Source organism: Leptosomus discolor, chromosome 9 (genome assembly GCF_034619465.1).
Source record: "Leptosomus discolor isolate bLepDis1 chromosome 9, bLepDis1.hap2, whole genome shotgun sequence".
NCBI classification, from domain to species: Eukaryota; Metazoa; Chordata; class Aves; order Leptosomiformes; family Leptosomidae; genus Leptosomus; species Leptosomus discolor.
In genome coordinates, this window is record NC_141399.1 from 43,219,717 (window position 1) to 43,231,966 (window position 12,250).

A 12,250-nucleotide genomic window follows, 5' to 3' on the forward strand; every position below is an offset into this window, starting at 1 on the left:
ACAGGAGCTCTTATGACTAACATCAGCGATGGTTCTGGGTAACTCCCTGGGCTGAGTGCCCAGCTGTGGGCATGGAGCTTCTCCCAGAACAGCCCCATGCTGTGCTGGGCTGAGCCATCAAGGTTCAGTAACTGAACATGCTATTTTCTAGGTGTTAATGCAGAGAGAAGATAAAGGGCAGATCTTCCCTGTGAGGCAAGCTCACACTTGCCACCTACACGTTAGCATCTTTACTCCGTTCATGCACTTAACACGTTCGATCCTGGGCCAGAAGCATACACTTGGAAAGAGTAAAGTCACGTAACACAAAGTCACTCAGCCTTGCCCAGTGACCCGTTACAGACCCACAGGACAGTTCACCAGCTGCTGTATGGTACCATGCCGGTACCCGCTGTAACACTTCACGCCACCCGAGAATCTTGTGCCAATGGATCCGCAGTGGCACATTTACCAGGACTGCAGCTACCACTGAAAAGCGTCCGCTGTTCCCTGCCTATAGCCGATGTTTCTGAGCTGCCAAACACCCTCTAGAGGTTATTGTTCACTGTTCCCTACCCTCACAGTTACTGTGCAGAGCTGCCTTTTGTCCCTCCTCAACACTAAGACACATGTGGACATACAGTCACTTCGTGTGTGTCTGCAACCATGATTCTGTGTATACTTACATGTATTTATGAAAGAAGTCTATGCTCCAAAAAAGAGTATCTGTGTGGTCTTAAAGCAGGGTCTCCTGAACCATCTAACTGGAGGTACTGATGTACCGTCCATGAAAATTTCCTAGCAACTGTTCTGCATGCAAAGCACAACAATTACAAAGTCAACCAAGTGACTGCAGTGTCACTTGAAAAATAAGTATTTTGTTACTGGCAGGCTTTGCAAAACATTGTGATTTTTTAAGTAAAACAATAAACTCAGTCAGCTTACCCTGACTTTGGGGTGTTACTTTCTGGTCAAATTATTTTATAGCCCTTTTTTGAGGTGACTGAGATTTCACTCCATGAAAGGGAACTGTAGTGACTATGTTTTTGGACACTAACAGCCAGCAAGTACAGTTCTTTGCAGTCTCAAAATGCATTTCAAAAGGTTTACTGAAATAGTCTGTGCCAAAACCTTACTATTTTCATACAAGTATTTACAGAATGAACAATTATTTGATAGCAGTACAGCATATCACCACAGTTTAAGGGCTGTTGCCAAAATATAGGTAAGAAATAAAAGACACCATTAAGCAGGATGGTGACCTCTGTTTCAACCTCTCCTGCAATATTTGTCCTTATCAGCATCTTACTTCTTTGAACAACTAATATAATGAACTCAATTAAAGTAACACGTAGAGCAACAAACAGAGAAGACCTAAGACTTCCTGACAGCTGGTTTAGGGTCACATGTGGAAGGGTTAGTCCTTGGACACCACTCCATGCTGCTGTGCGGGATGCAAGTGCTTGCACGAGTGAGACTGAGCATGTATGGAGTTATACAGGAGCATTTACTGAGGGTTTTACTAAAATCCTTCCTTTTCCTATATTAAACTACAAGGGGACATAGACTTTACCACTAAGGTTTTGTGTCACATGATTTTTTTTTTATTCAGAAGAAAAAAACCGTTACTTTGTCATCTCAGTTGTTACTCTGAGAAAAGAAAATGGCCTCTTGTTAGGGACTTGGGGACTAGACAAACACCACCAAACATTTCTCCAGCGAATTTAAACAGAACCACTTGTGTGTGGAAATACGCTCAGAAAGTCTTTTCTGTAACTGGTTATGTGATCACTGCTGTCAATAACCCTGAAGAAAAATAAAGATGTTTATAGTATTTCTAAAACCAAAAGCAGACAGTTATATTCCTGAGTTCCAGGACTTCAACTTGCTGCAATTTAATTTAATTAAAATGAAAACTGAACAGAATGCATTATTAAATATTGGTAATACACTGGCAGAGGGAAATTATTTTGACAAAAATTCATATAATGGATGCAGATAAAGGTCCCTCAGTACTACAGTGTGTCAAATTAAATAAAGCTTTATTGGAATCTAACAAAGCATGCTAACAATGCACTTAAAATAGAAAGATTTTTTGTTTCTATTTTGAAAGCATAATTAACCTAAACTTTAAGAAAAAGAAAAAAATTAAGCACCAATTAATTTAAATGTTGTTATCCAACTTTTGGATAATAGTTGTTATTGCACAAGCTTTATTCATATTTAAACATACTACATTCATCTTCTCATTTCAGAATCTGTAACTACTGTATCATTTTGTAGGATATTACGCATTTGATTTAAATTATTTTAAAGTCCAGATATGCATTGGACTTCATCATCATCAGAAGACTTTTAAATGTTGCAGAGGGAGCAGGCATACTCAACTGTTCCCTCTCAAACACATCAGTGATAACATGCAGTGACAGACTCCGAGTACAGGGTAGCCCTGGGTGGCACCCGTGACCCATCTGGTTCCGCCTCATCACCCATGGGAGTGCCAAAGGGCACACTGGAATTTTTTTTCATTTCTGGATCTGCAACAACGTGTGTAAGTGAAGCCAACAACCCATTTAATACCTTCCCTCGCTGCAAAACTCTAGCAGGAATCTGCGTCTGCCATGGGCTAGGGCTAGATTTGCCCCCTAACAAGGAGGTTTCAAGAGACAGACTGGCTGGAAAGGGCACTCCTGCCCCCCACCACACGCCACACCCAGGATGCTCAGAGACACTCTGGGGTCAGTGCCAGCACCTGACCGACCCCTTTGAAAAGTTGTCCGCCCTTCTGCAGCTGTCAGCCAGAGGTGGCAGCTCAGATGCAGATACGACAGATGATGCAGCAGTTCAGGAGACCCTGCGCTAAGAGTGGAGTTTCGATCACTTTAGGCCAATGTAAGGTGTGAGCTACAGCTGGAACGAGGAGACCTGCGCTTCTGCACTAGCGTTCATAGCGGATCAGGAAACTAATGAAGCCGAAAATTTATCACTTATTTTCTGGTTGCTCCAGTTTTCAGCTGAATTTGTTCCTGATCTGGCTCATTTCATGATCAAATGAATGTGAGTGGTGGCTCAGGGGTAAGGAGAGAACGTAGGATCGTCCCTTCTAGCAGCAGCTTGCAGTTGTATCTGTTGAAGTAGACTGTGGGACCACAGCCCCAGAATAAGCTCCTTGTTTTCTGATATATGGCTATGTGCATTGCATGATGTAAATAATACTCCATATTTTGGTCTCATAACCCTTTGTGGACAGCAAGTGGCTATGCCTGCATCATTTGCTAAGTGGAAATGACTAGGAGAGTGCTGTGATCCTTCTCCCATCGCCTCTTCGTGCAGCTGCCTCACAGACTACCTGGCTGGGAGCATACAGCAAGTGTCACGCACTGGGTGCCCTGGGAGGCGCAGGGCTTGCGTAGCCTGGATGGCACCTTTCGGCTTCGCACGGGCCATTCTACAGGCGCAGTGCCTGTATGGTCAGCACAGCAGGTCCTGAAGAGAGCTTCTGGCTGCCCCTCAGAACAGCATTTTCGTGTATGGAATGAGGCGTATTCCTCACGAGGGTAGATAGCTCCGTGTAGCCCTTGCTGTTCTTGTTTTACAGCCTCATCCTGTCAACGCCGCTCGCTGTAACTCCCCTGACTTAAAAAGCAAAACAAAACTGCTAAGGAAGTGAATAGAGCTTATTCACAAGCTTTGCTGGTAAGGTAAATAATCTTAATGGAAAGTATCTATAAGATTAGTCCATTAAGCAACATAACCCCAAAGTCAATTAAAAAAAATAGCAAGGCTTTTAAAAACCAAGTCATGAAATTAATGAAAAAAATGGCTGGCTAAATAAAACGTATTTGCACAGGCAGCACTTCTGTAGCAATTCTCAAAATAGCAGCTTGTGCTGCTTGGTAAAGAAAGCCCATGAAACACGATGATTTTCATATAAATATCTTTAAACAACAAATCAGTTAGTTTTAACTGTTGGGAATGTGAAATGTAGTAAGAAAGGATGCCTAAAAGTCAGAATTTTGTAAACCCTAAGTGGAAATGACATTTTAAATGTCACAGCCAAAAAATGACAGAAACAATGACACACCAAAGGTCATATTCAAAGTAACATTCAAAAACAAAGACAGCTGAATATAATGCCGTTAGTACATAACCATTCTCTGAGGGAAAAGGGGATTTTCAAATTGATTAAATTAGAAAGATGACATTGGAAGAACAAGAAAATAAATGTTCTCGGGAAATCATACGAGTCACTTTAGCTAAAGAGGCATTTCATTTAAAATAATATAAGTGCAGCAACAAAATTTATAAGCCGCATTTTCCTGGCTTGATGTGTGTGAGCGCTTCTGCTTACATCAAGGTGATTCTACATACCCATCGCCTCGGCCAGACCAGAAACCTTCTGCCCATATATATCTGTCTTATTCCAGGCAAACGTGTACACCAAATTGGCTGCAGCAGGAAACCATTTCTGAAGCAGACGTCCTTCAACAGCAACTATCAGATGGACTTTTGTCATTCCAGAAGGGATGGTTGTGTGTGTCAAAATAATGCGCAGCAAAGTTTTATACCCTGGTGTTCGACTGCTGAGATAACTCAGCTTTACAAAACTCGACGGAATTGGGATTTCCTCTTGGACCACCTTGGAAAAAAACCACATAATTATATCTATAGTCAAGAAAAATGCAAAATTAATATAATAACAGCAGGTGCTTTATTTCACATTTCACAATCATGATGTGAACACAGTACCCCTTAACACACTGATGTCTTCTGTGACGACTTCAGCAATGCGGTCGCCAGGCATATCACAAAATGTCCAATACCACAAACTGCTTGGTCAACTTACTGGGTGGTGATCTGTCTATTTTGATAAAGAGCCTCTTCCTCTAATGCTTTACTCTTATCACTGAGAACCAAATACTATCTCTGGACATATTTACATATGAGCTCTACAGCTTTACCTTGGCTTTATTATTTGGTTTGCTTAACAAGTGTTCTTAACCAAAATACAATTAAAAACTTTTTAAAAATACGCACGCACTTTATGCATTACATCACGATTTGAAGACACGATCCTGCTTCGGAGGCAATAACTCTAACTTGGGGAGAGCTAAGAAAGGAAACAAACCTTCCTGCTAAACGGTCTTCTGTGCAGAAGCGCTTGCAGCAAGGCTAAGCCCCAGCACGGTGTAGGAAGGCGCAGCATTAGGAACCTAACAAGCTAACTGGGGACACGCGGCAGCGAAGATGAAAGGGTCTGGGTGCCAGAGTCATCTAGCTAACAGGTAAGTCCCCAGGGTGTGCAACAGCGCTCAAATCCCACGGCACTGCTGTCAGTGCTGCTGTCTGAATCACTTGGATTAAAGCTGCCCTGGATGTACCCGCTGTGGGGTGGTATCAATTCCTGGCTGCAACGAAGATAAGCCCTCAGCAACTGGAAGGACTGCAAAGACTGGGAGCTTGTGAGGGGAGAAAAAGAAAGTTGGCCTTGACCTTTTGAATGATGTGGGCCTTGGAGCTAGAAAAAGGGATTTAGCTCTTGTGATCTCCTGAGAAAAAGGAGCTCTTCTAGGACAGACTGTGAAGAAGAGCAGGCAAGAGAAGAGAGCAGCTCTTGAAGGATGCCACTGCAGTCACTCAAAAGCCACTGAAAACTAGACTGTGCTTAATAAGGTTAATGATTTCAGCGTATTTCTGTAATAACAAGCAAACCTATCACAATGTTAAATTCGTCAAGTGTAGAAAAATACAAACTGTTTTCTTTATATTCCCCTGTTTTAAAATTTTTCTTGTTTAACAATAGATTACTTCACTTTCAAAACAATTTTATTTACACATTGCAACAGTATGACTGTCATAGGACTGCTGCAGTACAGCTGGAGGCCTGCCAGCACTTGTCGTTTCGACATATGAAATGTAGTGTTGCCAGGGAAATCCTGCTCCCTGTATTGTTCCTGATTTGCAGTGTTCCCCTTCCTTCCTGCTGACATGCCAGCTGCCCCCTCTGTCACACATCTGACATCTTTTCTCATTGCTTAATAGAAAAACAGGAAGAAATATTCATGCGTTGAGACACGTTGAGACACGCTAATATATTTTCTTCTCATATTATTTGGGGTTACTTTTTTGTTCACTTCCCAGTACTGCACAACGAAACTTAACACTGCAAGAACCCTCCAATGACAAAAAAAAAAGACTGCTGGCAGTTTCTCTCCAAGTAGACTGCATCTTCGGGTACCTTGCTGTTTCAAGAAGACCAGGAATACCTCATGTGGAGTAATGTGACCCAGTTTTTTCTTACTAACGTGCATCAGTTATTCTTAATTTATGTTCATTAATTTCACTTATTATGTTCTGTGAAGCAACATTATGGCCATCAACTGTCTCAAACATAATAATGTTTTTAATAGTTATGGAGATGTTTAGATGTAATCGAGTTCAATGAGAGGTCTCTTCATGTAGAACAAAGGCTCTTAATCAGCAGCAACACTTTTATGAGAAAAAGAGAAAAGGCTGGAAATATTCATGTCTACAGGTAGCCTCCAAAATATCTTCCAGACTTGCTCAGTGAAATTTAAAGAGAAGCTGAAAGAGGACTTATTGCTTGAACTCTAACTGCTCAAACAACACACTAAAAATCATGGGGGTTAACATGATCTGAAACCCGTGTAGTCGTAGTTTCTTGGGTGTTCGGCTCATACAACCTCTTTTAAGTCTCAAATAAAAGAACAGTTAAATACAAGGTTAATTAGAAATTGTTTCTAAATACTTAAGGAGTGTCGAGAGGGAGATATTTAAATAAAAAAAAATCCTAAAGATCATCTTAAAACTGCTCTACCTTGGAAAGAAAGTAATAAGAACCAAGAAGCTAACATATAGCTGGAGATGCCATTGTAAAGAACTAGAAAATGTGAATGGATGAAACATCCCTAGGAGTCTTCAAAGCATCTTGGGTCTTGCTTCACACTGATGTATGGGGAAGTTGTACTGTTGATTTGTGATCTAGGAATGGTTTTGTGCACCGCCATAAATAAATCAGGATTTCAATAATAAATCATGATAGTACTCCCCACTTCTACTTGGAGGCAAGAAATAAAGAGCCTTAAAAAATTAACAAAAAATAAAGAAAGAAAAAAAGAGAAAAGCATCTTGTTAACAGAACTAGAGATATGCACTGGTGTCATTCTGACAAGTGAATAACATCACAGCAGTTAATCGCTCACTATTTGGTATCATCTTCTACAATTGTCTAGACCTTCTTCTGCAACTCAACAAATTGTTAATTTAAGTGTCTTTTCATTACCTGTAGCTCTGGAATAACGGTTCCTCTTTCGGGACAGGACCCTCCAAATGCTGTCAAGGGTGAAGGGAGTACAATTGGATTTGGGCTGATAAAACCACTGATGTCACAAGATGGTGTGTCCGACTCCGTTCTTTGCATTACAACTTTGTCTACGATGATAAATCTATTCCAAGGCAACCAAAGTGTCCTTTTTTCAGATATGAAAGGAGATCTGTCAAAAACTAGAGTGACAGAGATGCCTCCAACAGCCACAAGGTCAAAACTGGAAAAGAGAAAACTTTTTATCATCGTATTACCGCAAATTTCAATGCATCACAAACAAAAACTTCATGTTGCTCATAAATTAACTATGTGAAATCATTCAAGTATACCTTCCTGGCATCACGGTATTCATGAAGAAGCTTTACTGCTCTGTGCTTTCTCCCTGTACGCATCGATAGCAAAGTACAGTACTTCATGGTTGCTTGGCCTACCTCCCCTCTATTTATCAACTAGAATCAATACTAATGAGTCATCTGTAACAAAAGCGTGGACCCAGTTACTTTGGTTCATATGAAATGAAATTCCTAGCCCTGAAAAGGGATGCTACTCATAATCTATGGAGGTGCAGCCTGCAGAATAAGAAGTCTTAAAGCCTGTTAGGCCTTTTCTCTAGTAACATATCCTTTCCCCTTTTTCTAAAAGTAGCAGCAGGCGAGTACACCGAGCAGGAGAACCCTCTGTGCAGGATATGAAATTTTGGGGAAAGATGCCAATTAATTGCACTGAGAACTGAATCAGCTCTTGTACATAAGGCAGGTGATCCTCTGGGAGCTATTGTGAAGAACCTTTGGCATATCTGGGCTGCAAAACAGTGGGGCATCGAAGGCACGATATAGAGAGTCCTAATTTCCTGAGTTTCTGACACCCACAGTCAGGCAACACAAGGTAATATGTAAATAGATACTTCACTCTCTGTATTATTGAATGCATCTATTATGGAGGCTTTTGATGGTAACAAACTGTGATAAGAAGTCAGACTTAATTATGCATATCTCATCACATTTCCCAAATGACACCGCTTACATTCGCAGCAAAATACAGGTAGCATATTTTAATGCAACAACTTTATCCAGGCTAGCGTAAAGAGGAAATGATAATTACTAACTTTCAGTAGCACGATTTGAAAGTCAATAAACTAAGGTAAAATAAATATGCATGCTCCTCACTTTCATAAATTGTCAAAGCCAAACAAAAAAAAAATTGGGGAAGCAGTGACAAATTACACTCCTTCTCTGTTGGAAGATAGCTTCTGATTTCTTGTAATTCACCACGCAGCCAAGGAAGATGAAGTCTTAAACTGCCCTTAGCAGCTTAATTCAAGTTCAGGAGCAAATCATGACCCTATTGCAAATGGCTGGCCAACCCCAGAGTGCAATATAGAATATATAGGAACTTCTTCTCTCCCTGCGAGCTGAACTCAGCCCTACGAGGCCGGGGAAGAAGGTGAAGCCAGGATTGCTCAGGACTGGTTATGGAACAGCAGTGTAGCCATTTGGGCTCTGGAAAGAGTCTGTCCTCACTTTTACTTGTGTGGCTCAGGTGATCAATTAAAGGAGTTAAATTCATTGACACCTCAATAAACTACTAGGAAGATTCACACTTAATAACAGAAAAAAAAGAGGGAAGACAGGGAATTCTCTGGAAAACCTGACCAGAGAAAATATTCACATGTCAAGAAGGTACTGTTAGAGCAGTACTGTTTGACTCCAGGTGTTTGAATGTCACTGTAATCTTGTTGCTGTTCAGGTTTTTTCTTCTTCTCTTTCTTCTTTGGTCCCCTGACCACAGAGAGCTCTAACTAAACATGCTCCCAGAGCAGAGGGCCAGATGCCATCTTCAACCCACACTACAAGCAGCAATGTCTGTGAAAATTTTGTACATGAATAGAAGGTGGCAGATGGCCCTAACGATACAAATCTAAACCAGTGAAGGACCATACATGAAGGTCTGACCTTCCATCCTGTCGACTGATGGTGTATCCATACTCATTGTGGTGCAGAAAACTGACGTTCACTCCAACCAAAGGTGTTCCATCTATTGCTACCACCTGGCCTCGAATGACACATGCCCGTCTGTAACAAAAAGAGTAGAAGGCAACATGTTAGACACATCAGGAGCGGGAGAAGGGCACTGATTTCAGAAACTGTGGTATACTTCAGTCCCAGACAGATAGAACAACCCTGATATCATTGTGACTGTTGATTTTGAATGAAAATTCAAACAAGTCCAAAAGATTGATTTGAAAAACCATTATCTCATGAAGATGACACACAGATTCTCCCATGAATTGCTGGTGTATCAAGAATATATTTCCATTTCCAACTATAGTTCAGGACACCATTTGTTCTGCCATTGAACAGCACTGCAAAGGTTTCACTGATAGTGTCATTTAGCTTGCTGCAGCTCTAGGGGTGATGATTTGTGAAAGGGGAGAATGAAACCTCATTCTCTGCTGCTAAGAATAGGGCATCGCTGTCTATGAGAAAAAAGCTGAACTAATGCGATAAGGCAACAGTGAGACACATGGCCTTCATCGAACTTCAGAAAGTTATACAGGTAAATTCAGAGAGCACCTAATCAAGTGTAACATACATTTTTCTCAATCCCCCATCATACGTTATGCCCTTTTAGATTCCCTCTGGGATGTGCTGGACTTGCACCCGCTTTCCAGCATAAAAATCTTCCCATTCCAGTAAAGAGGTTGGAATATGGCAGCACAGCAGAATGCATCAAAGTCAACGGACAGGAAAGTGAATTCATTACTAAGTGCGTCTAATCGGAGGCTAACGGGATCACAGAATCATAGAAAATGAGAGCTGAAAGGAAATACAAGATTTTATCTTGTCCATTCCTTCGCCTCAGGTAAGATCAACTATACCTACATTACTCCAGACAGATGCTTGTCTAACTCTATAACCTCAACAAGTAACCCATTCCAATGCTTCTGCATGAGTGCTGTATTCATGGCAAGTTTTTGCTACGGTCTAATTTGAATCTTCGCTGCTGCCGTTTAAGACCATTACTTTCATCCTAGCCACAGAAATGCTGAAGAAATTACTCTCTTTTTCTCAGCTTCAGCCTTTTATGTGTTTGAAGACTCAAACGTAAAGAAGACAAGTCTCATCAAGGATGGGGAATAAGACGTAAAATACCCTCACGGTGCAGATCCCTAGTGGGATTTTCTAAGGGCTTACGCAGCTACATTCCACTGAAACACCTTTTGGTATTTTGTCCCGTGCCGTCAGATAAGCTCCACGAGCGTACCTCCACTGGCTGAATGGATCCAGGTCTTGGGATCTAATGATGCAATCGCATGTGTTTCCTGGAACTTTGATTTCACATAATGAAGTGAACAGTGTATGCAAAAGTCTTTTGATAACGTTAAGACATTTAGAGGGACAAAACCAATAGAATACTTATAAAGGTAACTGGCATTAATTACTCAATATAAACAATAAGCATAAATTTAGACGTTGTTACGTTTCTCTTTCAATTTGAAAGTTTATGGTAGACCTCAACAGACACATCCTACCTTTACACAGTTAGTATGTAATCGAAAGGAAAAACTTAATAGCTACTCAGGTGAAAGTTATTTTGGATTCTATAAATGAATTTAAAAAGTATCCCTTGAGAGATTAATTGATCATGATCCAACGAAATCATACACACAGATTAGAGACCATAAATTTCTGAAAATTCTGACTTGTTTCGTAAGATCCCATTCTCCAAAACCACTTGACAGGGCACTGATTTATCACTATGATATCATCAAACCCAGTTGACTATGACCTGAGAAAATGTAACTGGTAAAAATTAACCCCTTTGTGAGTATGCCATTCACCACAGCTAATACGAATTCCAGGCTCCCAGGACACAGAAAGATGCTGATTTTCAGCAAAGATGTTGATAAATCCCAGAGGAATGGGAGAGGCTCCATTAATGCCAGTATGCAAAACAGAGTTCTGATTTACCACCTTTTTGTTTTCTACATGAACTAAATTAATCACCGCTCTATCTGTGGGCAAAACCCACTGCTCCACTGAAGGCAATCAAGCTTTTGTGTGTCTCAACAGACTCACAAGACTCACTCAACAGTACAGCCAGGTTCAATTACTCTTTGATTTGTTAGAGCAGAAAGTACTGATTTCTGTTGTTTTCTCATATTTCTAACATCAACAGACCTGCCTTACCTTTTCTAATCTCTTTACTAGTACACCCTGTATATTTACAACACACATTGGTGTGAGAGAGGCCCCTAAGAGTCATCATCATTCAGTAGTTATTCTCGTACTCCTGTTTGTTCATTCCACACAGACCTGTCTTCTGACTCTACTCTGTCCTCGTATTTTATCAAGAACACAGATTTGTGATAACAACTCAAAGTCTCCATTACTTCATACACAGTTGTTCTTTCCTCTACTCATTCACTTTACTTCTCATTATTCATAAATAATATTAGACTTATCTTTCAACTGTCTTGCTCCTTTTTTATTCATCATATTTTACAAGCCACACACATTTTACAGTATGTAAAAGTATAAAGACTCACAAACCTCATTATTCTACATTTATCTGCATTGAACTGTCTTTGCAACCTTTTAGATTTTAAATGTTCTAAGCCTGCCTCTGTTGCTACATTTGTCCTCATTATTTACTGTCTTTTTATTACCTACTCTAAGTTGAAGAATCTTCTACTCTCTGGCCTCTTCTTGAATTACCAGCACCTGACTAATTTTTGCATTTACTGCAGGTATGAAAACATTTTTCAGTTACTTTATGACCAGCACTGATCTCAAAGGCTCCGGGAGGTAACAAAAAGCCCCCCAGTCTGCAGCAGGTTCTCCCTCCTTTCCAACGCTCTGACAGGTCACGAAGTGGACCACCACAGCCAGAGGCACACTGGTGTGCAGGTTGCCTGCAGCTTTG

General features: G+C 40.7%; 1 protein-coding gene across 2 annotated transcripts in view; it reads right to left on the bottom strand.

The window, feature by feature from the left end:
* The window catches only part of TENM1 (teneurin transmembrane protein 1), a 254,101-nt gene that overhangs the window by 69,029 nt on the left and 172,822 nt on the right, over nt 1–12,250 (bottom strand). For both annotated transcript variants that reach the window (XM_086470169.1, XM_086470168.1), the window contains 3 exons: nt 9,277–9,396; nt 7,283–7,544; nt 4,351–4,618 (listed from right to left, as the gene is read on the bottom strand). In XM_086470169.1, coding sequence (XP_086326295.1) covers nt 4,351–4,618; nt 7,283–7,544; nt 9,277–9,396 — 650 coding nt within the window. The remainder of the gene's footprint in view (nt 1–4,350; nt 4,619–7,282; nt 7,545–9,276; nt 9,397–12,250) is intronic.